We start from the raw sequence: 23230 nt of genomic DNA, 5'->3' as shown, positions 1-23230 counted from the left end.
ATAATAAAGGTGAAAGTTGGCAGCCTTGGCGAGTGCCTCTGTGTATAGAAAATACCTCTATACACAGGGGCACTCGCCAAGTTCATAATACTTCCTATTCCAACTGTTGAAAGACCCCACCCATTTTAATCATTCTTCTTTGACTTTCACAGAGGAACCATCTCTTTTCTGGAGCTCCTGTGTCTTGGAAGAGAAGTTTAATATGGCTGCACTTAAGAAAGAAGATTCTTCTGAACACTCTTCAGAAGAGGAATTTGTGGCGGAGGAGGCACGGCCAAAAAGAAAAGAAGCATTAATTTGGAAATTTTTCACCTTTCCAAATGGAGAGAAGAAAGTAAATGCTGCGAAGGTCACCTGCAAGGTGTGTGGGACCACACTATCTAGAGGAGATCCGACCAAAAAGTATTCATTTGGAAATGCCAGGATGGTTCGTCACGTGAAGACCCTCCATCCTCGCAATTATGAGAGAGCTTCATGTGCTAGGCTGCAGGACGACCCTCCACCTGCTGTTTCCGGCACTTCAACAGCACCATCTACAGCACCATCCAGTCCACATCCAGACATCCAACCCGCTTTTGGAGACTTGATTCCGGACATCCAACCCAATTTTAGACACATAATGTGTTGTTGTATATTTTGCGATGAGATATTGGCATATGGGGAGCAATCAATTTCTTTGATTTGCCAGCGCCAACAGGAGCACCATTGCCCCAGCCGCTAATTTTTTTTTGTTTATTTGCTCCCGTTGGACACTTTTTTGTTTGCACAGTTCCTTTTTTTCCTTAAATTTTTTTTAAAAACTGTTAAAAAAATACAAAAAAAATTCAAAACTAACAAAAAGTTAAAAAAAAAGTTTTTTTAAGAACTAAGTTCACTGGTCAAATAAAGAGCTACATTAGTATAATAGTGTGTACAAGTGTTTTTGAATGAATGTGTAGTGCATAAATGAATGAAAGAATACATTAGTAGTTATGATGAATGTGAAAGTGCAGAACTATAAGGAAGTGCTACAGCATAAGTCTATAAGGTGTTTACTTACAGTATACTGTAGTACTTCTGAAGCATTTGAATGTAACATATGTACATAAATATGTTACAAGTCTATGCTTCCCTTTGCACTGCTGGTGAAACTGCCTGGGTGAATTTGTACGTGTTGGCAGATTTACAACCCCCTTGCACCTCTTTTACGCTGGGCCCAATAGACGCGCCATGGTGCAGGGTATTTACATCGTGACGCATCTGGGAGATGCGTCACGTTGTAAAGCCCTGCGCCAGAAGGAGACGTTCCTGCACGGTGGGGAGGGGGGTTCCGGCGCAGGAACACCTCTCAAAAGTGGCTGAGTAAAATCTAAAAAATTTCACTCATTTTTGGGCCCATGATGCGTCAAAATCCTGCGCCTGCTTGTAGCAGGTGTAAGGAATGACATTGAATTGTGAGCATAGGTCCCCCAGAGTATTGCTGGAGCTGTGTTGTGCTTGTGACGCATCTCTAGCCATGTGCAGCCTTTACGGCACTGATGCGTCACGTATCTGTGCCGTTTTTGCCCCATGGTGCGCCACATTATAAATGTGGCGCATCCATGGTGGTGATGGCATGGCGCACAATAATTGGCATATCCCTGGGGATGCGCCAGTTATTGAAAATCTGCCCCTTAGTGTTTTAATGCAGTGAATGGATTACTACACACTGATGAATGAGTCACTACAACAGTGCAACAGCAGTGCCAGAGTGCTTGGTGAAAGTGTAAGAATACAGACTGGGGAGGCAAGATTTCGATCGGCTAGCAGCACCTTCATGATGCTCCGCTGAGCACCCCCTCGCGAAAGACAAAACAAGGTCGTAAAGAAACTCTAAACCTCCCGAAAGCTACCACAAACATGCAGCAAATGTTCCATTCTAAACTCCAAGCCAAGCGTTTACTTTTGTACCTGTTCTGGTGGCATCAGTCGGGGCAGAGACATCCTCCCAGCCGCAAGGTTGACGTACGGGTTCAGGCATCCCGGATCTACTCAGTCCTGCGCAACTCACGGTCTGACGAGCGAGACCGGAGAATACAGCTGAAGAGCGGAGGAGGGCAAAGGAGATGTCGCCACTTGCCGACGGTGAATAATGCTTCCAGAAACGCTTCTCCTGTAATTAGAAGAGCTGTAGGGGCTGTCAACGAGCGGCAAATCGGGCGGCGGTACCCCAAGCATCAAAGTATACAGTGAGGAGAGGCAAGATCGGCAGCATTAGAGAGCCAGCAACCCTCTCCCTGCACCAGCGCTGTAGTGATCGTCAAGGCACGGCAAATCTGGCGGCAGTGTCCCGAGCAGCAAAGAGCACATAGCGGAGAGTCAGCATTGAAGAACCAGCAACCCTTGCTCTGCACCAGCGCTCCTCATTACAGATCTTATCTATCATTCAGGACACTCAAGTAAGAATGGCTAACAAGGGGGGCCGCACCGCAAAAATCAAAAGCAATGTTAATACCATACAGGGAAACACTACCATGACGGCATTACGCCAAAGGAAGCCAGAGCAAACTGGGCCTAAGGGTAGATGCGGGGGTGATAAAAACGGAGGAAAAAAAGACGGAGGTGAAAGTCCTGAGAAAAGCCCCGGGGAGTGAAACTGTAAACAATTTCTCTGTGAAAAAGACACTAACCCTCATCTCAAAGGAGAATGATTGTGGTCACAATCGCTGAGTACTAGCAGCTTTAGTGCTAAGGCAGCCACGACGGAGGAGGGAACGTGACCCGAAAATGGAGGGAGGGTGTCCAGATGTAACTGCTGCGTTGCCTGTCCCAAAGGTAGGCGAAACTACAGAGCACACTACTACAGGACCACCCGATGCTCATTTGCTTAAAGCCCCACCATGCTCTAACCCCCCCCCCTCACCCCCACTCCCACCCCGGCTATCACAAGTGGATCTGTACCTCACATTCAGTTAATAAGCACTCCTTTGGACAATAACAGGGTCAAGAATGGCAAAAATATCAGTGTTCATACACATGAAACTCCTAATATTATGGGGATAGACGGCTCTGTAGCAGCCTTATCACCTCTGGACTTTGACACCACCCCGCAGGCTTTCAAGCCAAGATCCCCGGATAATTAGGATCAATTCTATTCTCTTACAGACAAATCCGAGTTATCAGATGTGAGCATCTCTCTGTCGAGTGGAGAAGAGGAAAGCAATGGAGCAACAGTTCTAAAGCAGAAGTACAAAGCCATAAACACCGCTCTAAAAAAAATCCAAAAGAAGAAAATGAGAGACCATCACAAAAGGGTAAATGAGCTCTCAGACAAGGAGGATACTGAGCTCAAATGGGATTATAATGATACATCTTTAACTATATGTGCTAACGCCTCTGTAATCTCAGGAGGCAATCAAACTGCTATCCATACGGGCTCCGCCGGGGGGGGGGGGGGCCGAAAGGACGAACCTGCTTTAATTGACATTTTGCAATCTATTAAAATTTTTCAAGCCGAAGTTAAAGCAGATAGCCGTAGATCTCATCTGGCAGCTAAGAAACTACAAGGTGCAGTGAGGAAAGTAGGTCAAACCTGTGCTGAAATTGCTGACCGTATGACAGCAGTAGAAGATAGAACTGAGCAATTGGAGAAGGATGTTACCTCACTCAAAACCAAAACAGAGGAGCATGAGGCGGCGATCAAAGAAGATCTGTGGAAGCTGGAGGAGCAGGAAAACCGGCAAAGGCGGAATAATCTGCGCTTCCTGGGAATTTCGGAGGGTGTCGAAAAGGACGATCCAAGGAAATTAATGGTCTCTTTTCTTAAGGGCGCATTCCCCGAGCTACAATCATGGGACTGGGACAAGGAAATCCAGAGAGCACACAGATTCCGTCTAACGCCTGTGAAACGTAATCCCTCAACGCAGCCACACCCCGGGCTGCTGCTCTTTTTTGGCAACTTTTTACGGAGGCAAGCATTGTATGATCTCGCAAGACCAACACATAAGAAAGTACATGAGGGAGTTTCTTTTTTCACCCGGCCTGATTTTGCACATGCCACTGTCGAGCGCAGGTGGAGGCTCAGACAACTTTTTGACCCTTTTCAAAAATTCAGGGCTACAGATATTTTTTTATATCTGCAGAATCCTGCAAGGCTGAAAATTGTTCATCAAGGGAACAGTCGCAGCTTCATATCTGAAATACAAGCCAAAAAGTATTTGGAGGAACTTCTGGGACATAAGTAAGGGGGGCAAAAAGCTCTGAGTCCAGGTATGTTTGGCAAGGTTCATGGGCTTGCAGGGGCTGCTGTGTGCTATGTTTGTGTAGTGTTTTTTTTTTTTGGTTGGAGTTTCTATAAATATTTTCTAGGGGGTGGTCTCAGCGGACTTACTGGGGTAATGTATGACATACGTCACACACCTGGCCCTGGCTGGCCAGGTAACCTCCAGTTTTGGTGGGGGGGTGAGTGGTGGAGGGGGGTAACTGATACAGGTCAGGCAAGTATTCAACACAAGGAGACATAAGCGCAAGAAAAACTGGGCTATCTGGTTTGTAGGAACCTTCAGAAAATGGCACAAGGTTAGGTCGGGGCTAAACCCGAGTAAGCAAAACGAGGGAAAAAAAGGAAAATAAAAAATGGGGGCACTAAGGGTTTTATCTTTAAATATATGCGGCATAAATTATGTAAAACAACGGCAAAATTTAGCTATCGGTTTGCAATCTATGGGCGCCAATGTTGTTTGTCTACAGGAGATGTATAACAAAAGGGGGGTAACGAGGTTGGGATCAAATGTTGACCCTTAGGCTCAATTTACCATTCCAAGAATTTAGAATGGAAGGTCCAACCTGAGTCAGAGCCCAGAATAGCAATGCCTAGCAAAAAGGGGACTCAGTTGTTCCTAAGACAAGAGTGCTACGGTCAAGGAAGGAAAGAGGTAGATAAGAGGGTAGTGCTCAGTGGAGGACAACCCTGGGCATCCCATTAGTTGGAATGAATGGCCTCACACACTCTTGCAAGTGTCATGCTTCATCATTGGCCGTTGCTCCTCGTTGGACAGGCGGTGCAATGTCCAACGGGCTCACCTCTAGGAGGGGCTCTTTACCGGAGATCTTTTTTCCAACAGCCTGTGGGTGAAGTGCAAGTGAGGGGCCAGATAAGACGTGAATAGTGCAGGTGGGTGTGTTAAAATATAGCAAGGGATACCGGAGAGCAATTTATTCTGGTGGTTCCCATGCTATAAGTAAAACCAGTGGGTAGCCTATGATCGCCAGAAGTTAGGTTCTGTATCACGATCTAGGACTACAGGGCGTTCTGTGAGGTCGACATGTTTCTCGCTTCTGCAATTTTTGCTGCGATTCTTCAGGACCTAATTGAATTATTAATACATCTATCACATGGAAAGACCTCTAGGAGTGTCAATCTCTAAACATCATTGTTAGTTAATGTTGTACTACCTGGTTGATACTGCTCTTGCCTACAGGTCAAGGAGTACAGGTGTCAACAGTACCCGGTAGGTGTGACTTCAAGGGAGAGAGCCAATAGGGGTTTAATGGTTCTCAGAGCCTTGGTCCAAGCTCTTGTGCCTACCCATCACTACCGGGATCCGGATAGTGATGGGTAGGCACAAGAGCTTGGACCAAGGCTCTGAGAACCATTAAACCCCTATTGGCTCTCTCCCTTGAAGTCACACCTACCGGGTACTGTTGACACCTGTACTCCTTGACCTGTAGGCAAGAGCAGTATCAACCAGGTAGTACAACATTAACTAACAATGATGTTTAGAGATTGACACTCCTAGAGGTCTTTCCATGTGATAGATGTATTAATAATTCAATTAGGTCCTGAAGAATCGCAGCAAAAATTGCAGAAGCGAGAAACATGTCGACCTCACAGAACGCCCTGTAGTCCTAGATCGTGATACAGAACCTAACTTCTGGCGATCATAGGCTACCCACTGGTTTTACTTATAGCATGGGAACCACCAGAATAAATTGCTCTCCGGTATCCCTTGCTATATTTTAACACACCCACCTGCACTATTCACGTCTTATCTGGCCCCTCACTTGCACTTCACCCACAGGCTGTTGGAAAAAAGATCTCCGGTAAAGAGCCCCTCCTAGAGGTGAGCCCGTTGGACATTGCACCGCCTGTCCAACGAGGAGCAACGGCCAATGATGAAGCATGACACTTGCAAGAGTGTGTGAGGCCATTCATTCCAACTAATGGGATGCCCAGGGTTGTCCTCCACTGAGCACTACCCTCTTATCTACCTCTTTCCTTCCTTGACCGTAGCACTCTTGTCTTAGGAACAACTGAGTCCCCTTTTTGCTAGGCATGTCTACAGGAGACCCACATTGAGGGCTCCCAAACATATCTTCTAAGATCACTTGGCTGTAAACTGATTTGTGCAACAACGCAAGGGGCTCGGGTCCGGGGTGTTGCAATTTTAGCCAAGAGCACAGGATATACTTTCCCCCGCAGTAAGAGTGACAAATTTGGCAGATGGGTAATCACTGAATGTCAGGCTAGACGGGGCAGAAGATAACGATATGTGCCATATATGGGAGCAATATAGATGACCCGACTGTTTTTAATGATGTCTCCAATAAACTCTCGCTTTGGTCTTTACCGTTATTGATTTGTGGAGATTTCAATATTAATCTACCTAGCGACTGTGTGGTAAATAAATAAATAATACCCTATTTTTGAATGTATAAATGAATAACAGATAGCTCAATAAATAAGAGTCAAAATTCGAGGTAGTAGGAGTTTTGCAGGTTTATTTCAGCATAAAGGACAGGAACAGGACAACCTGCATAGGAATAGGATGGCAGGGCCCAGCAGCGCTGCTGGTGTCAGGATCGGGACAAGGGAAAGGATGACTTTTTTAATAACAGTGCATGAGCATATATACATAACGCAAACACATAGCATTACATTGCAATAGGCGTAGCAGTGGGTGGAGCAGAAGGTGTGACGCGTAGCAGTCGCGAAAGATAAGGGTGAAAGTAGGTGTAACTGGGCGTATACATAGACATGTGGTGCAAACGTAACAGAATATGTCATGAATGGGGCGGAAACCATGGAGGGGGCTACCTAAGGAGCCGGGACCTCTAACCTGATGGTGCGCGCAAACTAGCAATGACGTATCACTAGGAGAAGCTGGGGGCTATGAACTCTGTGCTAGGAGCAGAGACTGAAGTCTGGAGAGTCAGGGCGACATGTACCTAAACAGTATCTAGTATCTGATGTTTAGAGAACATGTTGATATAAACTAGAAGTTAGGAGGGGAAAGGCTAACTTGATTCTAAGACTGGACCATGCATTATTCTACATGTAGTGCGTGATGAAGAATATGAAATGACCATTAAATGCAGTATTTCTCTAACGTGGAGACGTGAAGGCTAGACAATGACGGAAACTATTGATGCGATTCAGTAGTTTAGGAATGCAGAGAAGGAGGACTGAACTGATAACTGGAATCATAACATATTCTTGGCAGACTCAGAGGCTGAGCCAGGCTGGACCGGGCACTGCGAGGCAGGAAGTAAGTGAAGGGTCGAGGATACAGGTGGGGGCTGTATCGCTCCTCAGCGAGGCTTCTGGAGACAGGAGCTGAATCTGGTGTCCGGGCCCTTTTGAGGCCTAGAAACGGGGACTTTATAATAGAATAACGTGCACACTGAGAAACGTGGCAACGTAGCTTTACATAGGCCTGATATTCGTAGTATTCACGAGGACTGGAAACTGGCATACTAGAGGTGGACACAACTGTAATTGCGTCATTAATCGGACATGGGGAATGCATATGCATATTTAATCATGCACATATAACATATGATGGATGACACGTAGGGACACAGAACATGGCAAAATTTACTTTTCCACATTCCCTCCTTGTCACTACGTTTCCATCAGGAAACATCAATATTCATGATACCATCTATCATTTCATACAGTATCATTTGCTCGTCTCGAATTATCCTGGAACGGGATTTAGAAAGGGGCTTGGGACTAGGAATACAAGAGGTAGCACAAATGCCGCAAATCGCAGGGCCACATTGTATACAGAGACAGCAGCTGAATATGATCGCTACTGCAATACCTAGGAAGGACAATATTTTCCATCCCCATGCGGAAATTATATTCCAGAACCAACCGGACCATGTCCAGGTGCCTGGATCTTGATGTAACAGATGGGCAATTTTATGGAGTCTGGTTATAGCTGAATAAACAGACGGCGCGTTATTTGGAATGAAAATGCAGCAACTAGATCCGATGACTCTACAGGCCCCGCCCCTATCGGCCAGTATGACGTCAAGGACGAGACGATTCTGTAAAACGACAAATCTCATAGCAGATTGCTCTTCAGTTAAGTTACCTAGAGCAGAGGCAGTCTCATTTACTACAGCTTCAAGGGTTCTGGTTAACCTACGGATTAGCTTACTATTCTGGATAGGTCCTATAAAGAAAAAGAAACCTCTATTGAAATCTGTATACTGTTCTAGAGCAGTTTCAGTATAATCGACAATTGGGGACTCCCTTCTATGTCTAATGTGTACTAGATGTGTATTTATATGATAATCAGGTGGGGCTATGAAAACTGGTGGCAGTAGGAAGGCAATGTAACAGGTTCCCTCCCAATCGAGGGGCAGACGAACATATGCAGTTTGACCACAAATAAAATAAGAATGACGTGAAGCTTCGAAAATAGATTTCCCACTGTCACTATACTTGACAATAGTAGTACAATCACTGTGTCCTACATGTACAGAACCATAATTACGGACACATAATTCACCTTTGACTGGTAGTACTGAAATAGCAGGTAAGTCTGGAGTAGTATCAGACTGAACATTCAGGACCATGAAATTCGAAGAATAATTACCTAAATTATACACTTCATTTTCTAGATCTAAACCTGTTCTGTGGGGGAGACCTTGCTTGTCTGGAAAACATGTACTGTTAAGAAAAGACATATCTGTTGAGGATGACGTTAACGTGGACCATGCTCCACACGAACCATTATGTGAAAAAGGATAAGGAAAAAGTGGCAGAACTCCCTTCGGTGTCTGGAAAGGGGGGAGTCGACCACACACCCAACAATTAGTGGTATTGCTGGACTGGTGTGAGTAATGTAACATGCGGATGAATGAGTTATTTCGCATAGCGAGGCGGTAAGAGAGTTCATGAGGAGGCAGATCACTAAACGTGTGCTCTACTGTAGCATTAGCAGACTTATTTACATGAAGAACTGGGAGATACAAGAAAAATGCATAACTGGTGCAGGAAATCATAATGCTGAGAAACAATATGAAACATAGAAAAACGATACATCGGATTGAGTTTTGACTAACTCTCTCACTATGGGGGTCTATTTTATACATGTCAGAAACAGTCTAACCGTTTCACCTAGGGGAGGACTTAGACAATCAAACTGACTGACTTATTTTACTAGACCGGAGTTTTAGTTTATACTCCTGTTGCGGAGTTTTCTCTAACAGGGGAGGTGCAGTAACAATGTCATTTGCGGGACAGTCCTTGAGAACAATATTTTGGCAATCCTTCAAATCCTGGGAAATGTTCTTTAAGACGGGTTTCAGTCCATTAAAAAGTTTAATATGAGAAAGGTGCACCCAGCCTTTGCGTCCTTCCAACTTCACGGCTGTACGGGTGGTGAGGAGGACTTGTCGGGGCTCTTTCCAGCGGGGCTCCAGCGGACTTGATCTGTCAAAGTTGCGGACCATCACCATGGATCCTGGAACGATTTCATGCGGTGCCACCTCGGTATTGTCTGGAAATGCGGCGGCAACCTGTGAACGACATGAGTTGAGGGCAGACATCAAGGAAGCTAGGTAATCTGTCAGCATATTACTTGAAACATCGGTAATACTTCGGGGTCTAGGAGTACCCCACATGTTAGGGGGGCGGCCGAAAACGACCTCATACGGGGACAGACCTGGAATGTGCAACCATGCGCATATAAAATAAAGCGACTGGTAGAGCTACTAGCCAGTCCACACCTTTCTCTTTACACACTTTTGCAATTCGGATTTTCAGAGTCTGGTTATGTCTCTCTACGAGACCGGCTGCTTCAGGATGGCGTACACAATGAAACTTCCACTGGTACCCTAACAACAGGGAAACATGCTTCATGAGTTCAGATGAGAATGGCTGGCCGTTATCAGAATATACGACTCTAGGGAGTCCATAACGGGGGAAGAACTCACGAACCAACTGCTTGGCAGTGGTCGCGGCTGTGTAATCTGGGACTGGATATGCTTCTGTCCACCTGGACAAAGCGCATACAACTACAAGGACATACTTGAAACCTCGACATCGCTCCATCTGAATATAATCCATCTGGAGGACTTCAAAAGGGTGGTCAGGGGGCTGGAATCCACCTTGTTCCACCGGGACACTTTTACCTGGATTAAACTGACAACATATCATACAGGTACGGACTTTCTGCTTGGCTGCAGCTCGTAAATGCTTGTTGAACCAAATGTTCTGGATACTGTCTAACATAGCTTTTTCTCCTAAATGTGCTGGACTATGTGCGGTATTAATAATGACTTGAACCATAGAGTCGGGGAGAAACCATGTGGCTCTACCCTTCGTTAACCATCCTTGATCTGTCTGGACCCCTCCTTGTTCGGACCATTTCTTGATTTCATCGGGAGTAGCATGTAACTGGATATCTATGACATCTTGTGTAGGGTCCTTAACTGTCATACATGTAGTCGGATCTGGAGTATGTGTCTGTGTCGGATTAACTTGAATGTCTGGAGTCTGTGCTGTAAGCTTGGCTGTGCGATCTGCTAGATCATTACCTTGGGAAATAAGGTCAGTAACTTTCGTATGTGCTTTGCACTTCATGATAGCGATAGATGTCGGTAAGTGTATGGCATCTAACAGAGCTTGAATAAGGAGACCATGCTGTATCTTGGTTCCATGAGAAGTCATGAAACCTCTCTCCTGCCAGAGCACTCCGAAGTCGTGTACAACTCCAAATGCGTAACGTGAATCTGTGTAAACATTAACTTTCAAGTTCTTGGCGTGTATGCAGGCTTGTGTCAGAGCAACTAGCTCTGCTGCTTGAGCGGACAGGGTATCAATACGGTGTGTTTCAATAACTTCAGTGTCAGTAGTCACTGCATACGCGGCGACTAGTTCTCCTGTACTAGTTCTCAGGCATGAACCATCCACATAAAGTGTCAGGTCGGGGTCTGGTAACGGAGTATCTGTCAGATCTTGTCTTGGCTTTGTCGTAATGTTAACTACTTCCACGCAATCATGTGTGGCTGGATTTGAATTAACTGATGGTAACAGTGTAGCAGGATTCAGGATGTTGCAGCGTCTGATTTCTATGTGTGGCTGGAACAGTGTCAATTCATAACCTGTTAAACGTGCAATTGTCAAGTGCTGAGTTTGTGTTCGGTTTAAAAGAACTTCCACGGAATGGGGAACTTGTACTGTCAAGGTATGTCCTAAGACTATGGAATCACTTTGTCTGATAGCTAGTGCTGTGGCTGCAACTGACTTGAGGCACGCAGGCAGAGCCTGGGCTACAGGATCTAATGTGCTCGAAAAATAAGCACAGGGCTTGTATTGTCCTGCTTGATCTTGTGTGAGAACAGATAATGCTGTACCTTCACGTTCAGTAACGAAAAGTGTAAAAGGCTTACTGTAGTTCGGTGTCGCTAGAACTGGAGCTTGGCATAAAGCTTTCTTTAACTCATTGAAACTAAGTGTATGTTCAGATGTCCAAGGGAGGACAGTCGATACGGCTGCCTCCTGTGTCGTTAACTGTATCAGTGGTTTGGCTAGAAATGCATACTGGGGAATCCATTGTCTGCAGTAAGAAGTGAGGCCGATAAAAGCACGTACCTCCTTCTGGGTCTTGGGCTGAGGAAGACTCGCTATTAACTGGATACGGTCTGGTGTCAACTGCCTACCCCTCTTGGACAGCAAGTGTCCTAAGTAGACCACTTGCTGGACACAGAATTGAAGCTTAGAAGGGGACACCTTGTGCCCCATCTCGGCTAGGAAATACAAGACTGTAAGGGATGCCCGCTCGCAAGCACGTTCAGAACGGGCTGTGATCAGGAGATCATCGACATACTGGAGCAGGGCAGTGTCAGTTGGCATGTGAACGTTGTCTAGTTGTCTCTTGAGTGCTTGACTGTAAATACTAGGACTTTCTGTGAAACCTTGAGGAGCTCGTGTAAACATATAGCTCCTTCCATTTAAACAAAATCCGAAAAGGAACTGGCTGTCTGGATGAATAGGAACACTGAAAAATGCGTTCTTGAGGTCTATGACAGTGAAGAACGTGGCTTCGGAATCAATGGCCGTTAATAGGGAAGAGATGTCTGGGACAACTGGGTACTGCGGAATAATACACTTATTAAGCTCTCGTAGGTCAATCACTAATCGATATACTGGGGGTGCATTTGGATCAGTACGTTTCATGACTGGAATGATCGGAGAATTACATACATTGGAGTCAGTTTCTACAACCACTCCTTGAGCCATGAGCTCGTCAATAATTTTGGATAAGGCTGCTACAGCCTCAGGTGGCAATCTGTACTGTCTGATTCGTGGTAACACTACACCTGGCTTAAGAGTCACACGATAGGGTGTGATTTGCATGTAACCTACATCAGTTGGACCTTGCGCCCATAGATGCTGCGGAACATTAGACAGTCTTGAATCAAAATCTCGTAATACATAGTGACCCTTAAAGTCACGTAGGAACAATCGTATTCCCTCTGGGGAACAGCATATAACTGCACCTAACTCTTTCAGTGTTTTAATGCCTAATAGGTTTTCTGGACATGACTTAGTAAGTAACAGATCAGTAGTGCGGGACAATGGACCTACTTCTAGAGTAACTGGCTTTGAGATCTCATTTACGATAGGTTTTCCTGAAAATCCAAGGGAAACATTTCTTGAGCCTGAGAGCGGAGCCCCTGGAACTTCGGCGTGACTAATTGTGGTCCTACTTGCCCCTGTATCGATCAAAAACTTTCTGTCTTTCCCTAATACTTGACTATGAACATAGGGACCTTCTTGATCTACAGGTATCTCGATGAGAGGCAAGCCTACCTCCCTCTCTAGGCTGTTTCATGAATACTGCTGGTACTCTGGATACTCAGACTGTGCATACTGGTACATCTGCGATGTAACGTGCTGTGTTGCAGCAATAGGCTGCGGTGCGGTAACTGTCTGTGGTGCATTCTGTGGCTGAGGAATCTGTGAAACTTGTTCTTGTCTAGGCGGACGTGGTCTTTCTTTAGTCTTACCAGTAGCTATGTTGTGTTTCAGAACTGCACACTCATTTATAAAAATGACCTGGCTGTTTACAATAATTGCAGTTCCCTTTAACGGGAGCTGCAGGATGACTGGCTTGATTCGGACCCCTCTTCTGACTGTCTTGAGGAACAGATTGTGCAACTAGTACTTTCATTTTCGTGTCTTTCATACGTTTTCTCTCGTATTCTTGTTCTTCCCTGATTCTATTCTGGTGGTATTGAAGCATCTGCAACATCTGGGACGGGGTATTAGCTTGCCAGGTACTTTCGACTTTCAAAACCCGATTTTTAATTGGTGGACTTGAATTCTCGACTAATTTAGTAACAAAAAGGTGAGGGTATGACTCACTACTTGTCTTGAGGCCACTGTTGATGCTAAAACATTTTTCAAATCTAGAATAAAAATCACTGATATCTTCGTCTTGCTTCTGTTTACAGGCTGAGATTGCATCCCAGTCTTCTTTTCTAGTTGTCAATAATCTGGGTAAAACTTGTATTAATAATTCTGGTAATTCTTTACATTTATCTCCAAGACCGGTACCTGGTACTCGTGCCTTATCTTCAGCTTCTAGAACTGCCCAATCGATCTTTTTCTCTCCCACCTCCCATTCTTTTTCCTTGAGCTTTTCATACACCCCTGCGGGCAGCAGAACCTTTAACATTTTAATTATATCTGGATATGTGTATTCTCCCATACGGAGCATGTCTTTTAATTCTCTATGGAACCCTGCTGGATCTTTGTCATGACAGGGAATTAATTTCTTCATCTCGAGGAGTTCCATCTTTGTAATCGGAGTGTAAACAAACACTCGTTCTAGTTCGCCACCCGTTCCTCTGACTGGGTGGACTTCTCGTAACGGATTCTGTCTCTCTATGTAAAAGGGTTTACTTTCTGGAGGTGAGACATGAACAAAATGCGGGTTCAAAAACGTTCTATATTTGTGACGCTGTTCTAGAATGACACTAATTAAATCGGTACCTAGACCTTTCCATCTATACTGGAGTAACTCGTTCAGGACATCATGTAACGGGCCTGGATCAGAGTGCTGACCCTCATACAATGTAATGAGGTGCTGAATCATATACATACCCGCCAGTCGTTGTTCGGCTGGGGGCATTTTCAGAAACATTTGTGCCACTATTTCGTCTGGAAAAGTGATAGAATCAGTAATCCATCGGACTGCTGATCGGGCTAGTTCTTGTTCATGCATGGTACTTAACTCACTGTAACCGATTCGTGATTTCAGAATGTGATCGGTAGCTTGGAATACTTGTTCTAGAGAACCTTGTTCTGGTGCTGGATGATGGAAAGTAGACTTGGATTCTAGGCGTAAATGGCGATCTGGAAATCTAGGTTTTCCTACATACGCTATTCTGGCGGAATTCTCGTCGTCTATCTCTTCAGTATCAGAGTTACTTTCTTTCTCGCTTACTTGTGCTGCTTTACGTTGTTCGTGTATCTTTATTATTTCTCTACGGATTTTCTTGTACATACTCTCCATAGCACCGACGGTCTTGTGCTTACCCTCGGCTATATTATCACTCCACCTTGTCAGGGTTCTCATTTCAGCCGGATCTTTAGACGGGTAATCTTGTTCTCTTATTAGACAATTGATCAGAAACTTTAATATCATGAGCTGGATCTCGGCTTTCCTTTGAGACATGGCCTCGCTAATACTGTCTGGATCATCCCCTGTACGGATGAAACGATATATTCTGTCTAGATCTTCTTTCATATTCGGTAAGGTGACTAGATACTCGGCCACCTTTCTTACGCGGAATGAATATAAAACCATATTATCCTCGCCTGGGACTGGATCATAGCCGCATTCGGCAAGGGATTTTCTTATTTCTGCTACAGTCTGATGTCTAGGCGTACGCTGTGACGCTTGTGCATGTAATTCGGCTGTCGTTAAACGCTTGTGTGGCGGCGGGGTTTGAGGAGTACCTCCCCCTGCGGCCCCTAAACTAGAGTCGTCTACTGAGGCTCTTCGTCCTGGCAGAGTGGGAAATGGAAATGTAGGCTGGACTTGTATGGCGGGCTGGACCGGGGGTACCGTAACAGGTACTCCGGTGTCTGGAGAAGCGGGAAGTGCCTGATTTACAGGGACTGGCGGAGCGCGAACAGGATTTGCATATTCTGGGACTGTGTCGTCCAAATAGGACGAAATAAAAATATCAGCTGCGGTCTGTTTGTGACGTAGTTTGGTCGGAACTAATGGTGGCGGGAAATTACTGGATGCCTCTGGGGTCGCTTTTGGCAAGCCCTCGGCAAGGAGAGGATACATACCCCTAATAAGGGCATGCCTCTGTCTGTCTGACTGTTCGGCTTTGACTTGTTCACCTATCTCGATTAGTTCTTTTTCTTGTGTTCGTTCTAAGGATTCTCTACTTAATTCTGACTTTCTGATTTCCTTTTCAGTTCTTTTATGAGCTTCTTTGCGCCATAACTCGATGGCATCTTTCTGTGACTGTCTGGCTTTCTTTTTCCATAATGCCTCTTCTACTCGCATGATGCACTCGGCATCCCATGTACCCGATACGGGCCATCTATACTTTTCTTCTAACTGTTTGGTATACTCTACCCATAAATCTAGATACAATATGGCGCTTATGCCATGCTTCTGATACATAAAATGACCTGGACTGTCCCTAGGCGGAACTGGAACTGCTGCTTCCAGCAGACCCTTTCTGGTTTTTAACTGACGTAATTTCGAAAAGAGCGGCATGACTGAACTATAATCTAGACACAATACAATACACAATAAACACGATACTTATTCCCCATTCATACCACGACATTAAAATACATGAAGAACATTTAAAAATAACAGTTCGAACAGAATACTACCTGGAGTACGGAACACAGAATACATGAATTTTCTCGAGAACAGAACTGACTAGAACAGGAACTAGATGCACTGCTGAAACAGTACGAAACTTACCGGTCTCATACAGAGACACGTCAGGACCCGCATCCACCGAAGTGGACACTTCGTTTGTGAGTCTGTGTACCACCAACCCACGGACCAGAGTCAATTAAATTGACCCTGTCTAGATACCACCCCAGTAACGGTACTCACCGGGCAGCAAGAACGGAAGGCCTCAGACTGGACGGGACTGCTTGGACGTCGGACGGACGAACTTCGGACTTCTGTTACGGGTGGGCCTCCGGATACCTCGGACCTTGAACTCTCGGCTTGGGCTCTGGTCGGGACTCGCCGCGTTCCTCCACCGTCTCGTTTGGATGCTGGACCGCCTCCTCCGTCTCCTCCGTGGGCCTGAGGGATACTTGAAGCAGAAATATCTGCCGGTGCACAGAAGAGTTCCGTCACGACTGCAGAGGGTCAGGGGGTCGGCGTGGCTTCACCGACGCGTGGGGAAAGGGCAAGTCCCTATTCGGGCGCCATTATGTGGTAAATAAATAAATAATACCCTATTTTTGAATGTATAAATGAATAACAGATAGCTCAATAAATAAGAGTCAAAATTCGAGGTAGTAGGAGTTTTGCAGGTTTATTTCAGCATAAAGGACAGGAACAGGACAACCTGCATAGGAATAGGATGGCAGGGCCCAGCAGCGCTGCTGGTGTCAGGATCGGGACAAGGGAAAGGATGACTTTTTTAATAACAGTGCATGAGCATATATACATAACGCAAACACATAGCATTACATTGCAATAGGCGTAGCAGTGGGTGGAGCAGAAGGTGTGACGCGTAGCAGTCGCGAAAGATAAGGGTGAAAGTAGGTGTAACTGGGCGTATACATAGACATGTGGTGCAAACGTAACAGAATATGTCATGAATGGGGCGGAAACCATGGAGGGGGCTACCTAAGGAGCCGGGACCTCTAACCTGATGGTGCGCGCAAACTAGCAATGACGTATCACTAGGAGAAGCTGGGGGCTATGAACTCTGTGCTAGGAGCAGAGACTGAAGTCTGGAGAGTCAGGGCGACATGTACCTAAACAGTATCTAGTATCTGATGTTTAGAGAACATGTTGATATAAACTAGAAGTTAGGAGGGGAAAGGCTAACTTGATTCTAAGACTGGACCATGCATTATTCTACATGTAGTGCGTGATGAAGAATATGAAATGACCATTAAATGCAGTATTTCTCTAACGTGGAGACGTGAAGGCTAGACAATGACGGAAACTATTGATGCGATTCAGTAGTTTAGGAATGCAGAGAAGGAGGACTGAACTGATAACTGGAATCATAACATATTCTTGGCAGACTCAGAGGCTGAGCCAGGCTGGACCGGGCACTGCGAGGCAGGAAGTAAGTGAAGGGTCGAGGATACAGGTGGGGGCTGTATCGCTCCTCAGCGAGGCTTCTGGAGACAGGAGCTGAATCTGGTGTCCGGGCCCTTTTGAGGCCTAGAAACGGGGACTTTATAATAGAATAACGTGCACACTGAGAAACGTGGCAACGTAGCTTTACATAGGCCTGATATTCGTAGTATTCACGAGGACTGGAAACTGGCATACTAGAGGTGGACACAACTGTAATTGCGTCATTAATCGGACATGGGGAATGCATATGCATATTTAATCATGCACATATAACATATGATGGATGACACGTAGGGACACAGAACATGGCAAAATTTACTTTTCCACAACTGGTCTATAAAGGAGGATTGGGTGTACAAGGGACGTAAACCTAAAGTCTTTAAGGCTATAAAATACATGTGCTATACTCACGGGCTCATTGATGGGTGGCAAAATTCTAATGTTACTGACCCTGGCTATATATTCTTTTCTAATCCCCATCACACGCACGTCAGAATAGATTACTTTTTGATATCCAACTCAATAAAAACTAAAACCCAAATTCTGAAATTACCTAAAGTTCTTTCAGATCATAACCCCCTAATCTGCACATTGACTTTAACCCAAGGGTATCCAAACCTAAGCTCGTGGACTTTTGAGAAATGGTTGCTGTCTGATCAGCGGTATTGTATACCTATGCGAGAATGGATCACTAATTTTCTAAAAGATAACCTGGGGAGCGTTTCTATTCAAGTTGTTTGGGATGCCCTAAAGGCAGGTATTCGTGTTGAAACGCTACAATTTTCACTAAAAGCTAATAGAATTGCTAAAGAGAGCATGAGAGAGCTGCAGGGAGTACTCAGGTTGGCAGAGGAAGGTTTGATAAAGGCAACTATGGGAATTTTAGGGATTGAAGAGATGGATAGACAACAGAACCTAGTTGCTATAGCAAAGGCTGATATCACAGATATTTTTACAGAGAAAGCCATAAAAAAGCCACAGCTAATAAAGAATTGGTTTACAAGGTTAATGAGCAGGTTGGCCACCAGCTAGGTATCCGTATCAGACAGCAGGCTTCCGCTAACCTGATTCGGGAAATAGCGGACCCACTGAAAGGTCTTATTACTGACCCAGAATTGATCAGAGAGGCTTTCTTGCAATTTTATAGTACTCTGTACACTGAGGAGGGGGGGGGGGGGAGATGGTGCAGAGATCCAAAATGATTTAGATAGTAGTGATGCTGCTAGGTACACCCAAATCGATCAACACATATTAGAAGAAAATCCTAATATGGATGAGATTGTGACTATAATTAAAAATGTACTGAGAGGAAAAGCAACTGGCTTAGATAACTTACCATCAACATTTTTTCTAGTCTTTTTGGATCAAGTGAAGGGAATCTTATCGGACCTATTTATTTATATCTTTAAAGGTGGCCACCCCCCCCAAGTCATGGTCTAGCGCAAAGATAGTAATTTTCCAGAAAAAAAATAAACCGCCAGAACAGCTAGGCTCTTATCGGCCGATTACACTTATAAATGCAGACTCCAAAATCTTTTCAAAGCTTCTAGCAAATCGAATCTCCCCTATCATCCATAAAGTTATAGCCAATTATCAGCATGGTTTTGTGCCTGGAAGATCTACGGCTAATCACATTCAAAGAGTGATTACCCTATTTGACCACTCAGAAGTTGCCGGAGACCCTGTGGCGTTGGTTCTTCTCGATGCCGAGAAGGCCTTCGATAGGATAGGGTCTCTTGGCAATTTTTGTGGTGTGCCATGGCCAGAGTGGGTATCCCTACGGGGTTTATCCAAGCAGTACAAAAACTATATGTTAATCCCAGGGCTATGGTAATGGTGAATGGTACTCTTACAAAGGAACTAACTATAACTAGAGGAACCCGGCATGGGTGCCCATGCTCCCCCCTACTTTTTGCGCTGTATCTTGACCCTTACATGCAGAGATTAAAAATAAATAGTGAGATAGAGCCAATTATATCACAGGGCTATTCCACCAAAACCTTGGCTTATGCTGATGACATAGCCATTGTGACTACAAAACCGACAATTGCTATGTCAGCAATTACCAGCGAGGCGATTAGATTTGGAGGGGTTTCGGGCTACGCACTCAATCAGGAGAAGACTCAGATTGTTGTGAATAAGGAGATAGAGACCTATGCACAACCCCGACGTGCCTATAAATTTCTGACCCTTACAAAAGAAAGAGGCAGGCTTGCTCTTCCAAACCTTAAAGCTTACTATTGGGCTTCTGTCCTGCTCTATGGCCAGGAATTGTTGCAGAATTTAAGGCTGGACGGGGGATCTGGGGGCACCCAGCCTTCTGTATTTCAAATAATCCTAGAAAATCAAAGCTGCGGCTACATCTGGCGGCATCTTCATGATAGTTACCATAAGAAGGTCAAATTTAAGACATTATTCAGTGGTTTTAAAACTTGGAAAGCAGTGAGAAATATTCTGGGCATTGGGCGAGTCTCATATTACACTCCCTTATGGGACAACCCCGACCTACCAGAGGTCTTTAGGGACGATTGTATGAAGAAATAGGTTGCGGCTGGAATTACACATTTGGGTTGCCTCTTTTCAACCGTAGGGATGCTATCATTTGAAGAATTGAGGGAAAATTTTCCAGTGCACAGGAGGGATTTTTTTAATATCTACAAATTCGAGATTATATTACACTCAAGAGAAAATAAAATTGTTAGAAACTTTAATCCATAGTAACATAAACACCAGTGGGGGAATATACTCAACGGTGAATATGTTGTTTCCAGATGACATGGAGAAAACTGCTCAGAAGTGGTAGGGGAAAATTGGCATAACTTTGGATCAATTTCGGGAGGGCGGAGCTAGCTCGAGACCAAGATGGACGCTTGAGTCTCGAGCTCCGCCGAAGCCGGCAAAAACATCCTTCAAAATCCTTGGTCCCGACGCGGATGGGGACATAAATCGAAGTGGCAGAGCTGCGGAATACACCCACACACCCCTGTGCGTGCGAGAGGAGTGGCGAGCCCGGTGACCGGTCCTCCGGGGAGACGACTTGTGGGCGCAACTAGGCCCTGAGGCACCGGCCTCGAGTTTGAAACTCCCCAACGACGTCGCTTTGCGTGCCGCAGGGCCCGGTGCTGGAACCCCTAAGGGGGCGAAAATCCTTCCTAAACGGAGGCAGAGGGGGAGAATCGCCTGCCTGATAGGCGATAGCGCTTCACACAGTCTCCGGAGGCATTGACCTCCCCTTGGGCTCTCGTGAGGCGGTGAGAGGAGGCGCGCCGCGGCCGAAGACCGGCCTGGTGCTTGGAGGTGAGAGGACCAACTGCGGGGAAGGCGCAACCTTTGCCGGAGGCCAGGGAGAGGCGAGGAGGTTCGAGAGACGCAGGCCGGTGCTTGTCTCTGCACCACCGCCTAAGACCGGCGAAGCGGAGGGGCTCCTCCCCGGGTGCCGGGAGTGACTTGGAGCGCTAACCCCACACAACGAAAGGAGGCAGAATGCGGGCAGCCTGAACCAACACACGTTGTGGCAGAGGACAGTGGAACGAGTTTGAAGCCTACACTGGGGGGCCTGAGAGGACACAGGAGCAACTGGTGAGGGGGGCTAGCGGCAACTGCGAGGGACTGCGACGGCGCGAGAGAGCCCTTGGAGAGGCAGCACACAGCGCAGTATAAGCTGGACGGGTTGACTAGTGCTCTGCGCTGCTGTTTGAGGGCGCGATAGAGTCAGACTGCTGTGGCCGCAACTGGAGCATGGGGAAATGCTCAAAACTGCTCGGAAACCCTGGCGGAGTGTGGGGCGCGTATGAGCCTGGAACTGAGAAGCGGCGGCAAAATGGGGAATCCGGATCGCGTACAATCCAAACTCCCGTTTGCGCAAAAGAGCGCTAAAACTAAGGACAAAGCGGCGGAGGACAATACCAGGCCCTCCTCCCCGGAGGAACACGAGCAGGACATCAAAACCCTATTACTGTCCATGGAGAAGGGTCTACAGGAGGGCATATCATCGCTGGGAGCCAAGATGGATGCAATGACGTACAGGCTGGATAGAATGAGAGAGCGGCTTGACAAGCATGCGGAACGCCTCGATATGTTGGAAAGAAGGATCACTGAGGTCGAGGAGGCGCAAACCACCATTGATGCTAGCCATAAACAACTGGGAAAGGTAATGCAGATACTCCAAGATAAGACCGAAGATTTGGAGGCGCGCTCTCAGCGCTGCAACGTGCGCGTCGTGGGACTTCCTGAAACGACCCAAACTGGCAAAATGGAGACATTCATAGAAAAACTACTAACGACTCTGTTGGGGACTGAGGTGTTCTCCAGCATGTTCATAATTGAGAGAGCGCACCACTCGCTGGCGCCGCGGCCGAAGCCGGGAGCCCCGCCGAGGCCGATAATAGCAAAGTTCCTGAACTATAGGGACAGAGATGTGGCGCTAAGGGCAGCTAGAGAAAAGCAGACGCTAACTTACCAGGGCTCCAATATCTCGCTTAATCCGAACTTCACCGCCAAGGTACAGGAGGCGAGGAAACATTTTCTACCTATGAAGAAGCAATTGCGGGACCTTGGCCTGGAATATGCGATGCTATACCCGGCAAAACTCAAAATCAACAGGGACGGGCAGACGCACATCTTCACGGACTCAAGAGCATTGCAAAAGGCGCTGAAGTACTGGACGAAGAGGCGAAGGAGCAGCTCGGATCCGACTACAGAGGACGGAGCCTGCGGAGGTGGCATGGAGGAACAAGACTAAGAGACTGGGATCGCAGGCTCTGTCCCGGGAGGCTGCGATGGCGGAGATTGGAACGCACCCCATAAGAAGACAACGAAGAGGAGGGTGTTGCAACGGTTGGGAGCCGCCCCTAGCGCGGGAAGGACAGGTAGCAGACGGCTGGAGGTATGAGGCGAGTGTCAGGTACTGAGTTTGCATTGTGTTATCAGCAGCTGGACTTGAGCTACCTCCACCCACATGTGATAGCACTGAAGGGGTAAGACTTAAAAGGGAGAAAGGGTGGAAGTTGGGTGGGAAGCGGAACTGGAAACATCGCGACCTAGTTGGGGTGGTCTGCTGTTGGGAGGGGACGGGGGTTTGACTAGAGAATATGGGGGGGTTCTGAAGGTTTTGTTGTTAGATGCCAGAAGTTATAGACTCACAGTCCATCTTAACGCCAGTGACGATGGTGTGTGGAAAAGTAAATTTTGCCATGTTCTGTGTCCCTACGTGTTCCCCATCTCATGTTATATGTGCATGATCAATATGCATATGTATTCCCTCATGATCGATTAAAGACGCAATTCCAGTTGTGTCCAACTCTAGTATGCTAGTTTCCAGTTCTCGTGAAAGCTACGAGTATTAGGCCTATGTAAAGTTATGTTGCCACGTTTCACAGTGTGCACGTTAATTCAGTAAAAGTCCCCGTTTCTAGGCCTCAAAAGGGCCCGGACTCGGATTCAGCTCCTGTCTCCTGAACCCTCGCTGAGGAGCGATACAGCCCCCACCTGTATCCCTGACCCTTCACTTACTTCCTGCCTCACAGTGCCCGGCACGGACTGGCTCTGCCTGCCAGTCTGCCAAGAGTATGTTATGATTCTAGTTATCAGTCCAGCCCTCTTTCTCTGCATTCCTAAGCTACTGAATCGCATCAATAGTTTCAGTCATCGTCTAGCCT

General features: G+C 46.2%; 2 protein-coding genes across 5 annotated transcripts in view; one reads left to right on the top strand and one right to left on the bottom strand.

Moving 5' to 3' along the window:
* Window positions 1-898, top strand: part of LOC144805819 (uncharacterized) — a 76432-nt gene extending 75534 nt beyond the window's left edge. For all 4 annotated transcript variants that reach the window (XM_078672299.1, XM_078672300.1, XM_078672297.1 and 1 more), the window contains one exon: window positions 153-898. In XM_078672299.1, the coding sequence (XP_078528425.1) occupies window positions 153-721 (569 nt within the window). In that variant the 3' untranslated portion in view covers window positions 722-898. The remainder of the gene's footprint in view (window positions 1-152) is intronic.
* LOC144805825 (uncharacterized) overlaps window positions 1-23230 on the bottom strand; it is a 280069-nt gene that overhangs the window by 128405 nt on the left and 128434 nt on the right. The window lies entirely within an intron of this gene.

Source organism: Lissotriton helveticus, assembly GCF_964261635.1.
Source record: "Lissotriton helveticus chromosome 1_1 unlocalized genomic scaffold, aLisHel1.1 SUPER_1_unloc_28, whole genome shotgun sequence".
In the NCBI taxonomy this organism is placed as follows: Eukaryota; Metazoa; Chordata; class Amphibia; order Caudata; family Salamandridae; genus Lissotriton; species Lissotriton helveticus.
The sequence above is the reverse complement of the archived record's forward strand: the minus strand, read 5'-3'. Positions and strand labels throughout refer to the sequence as shown.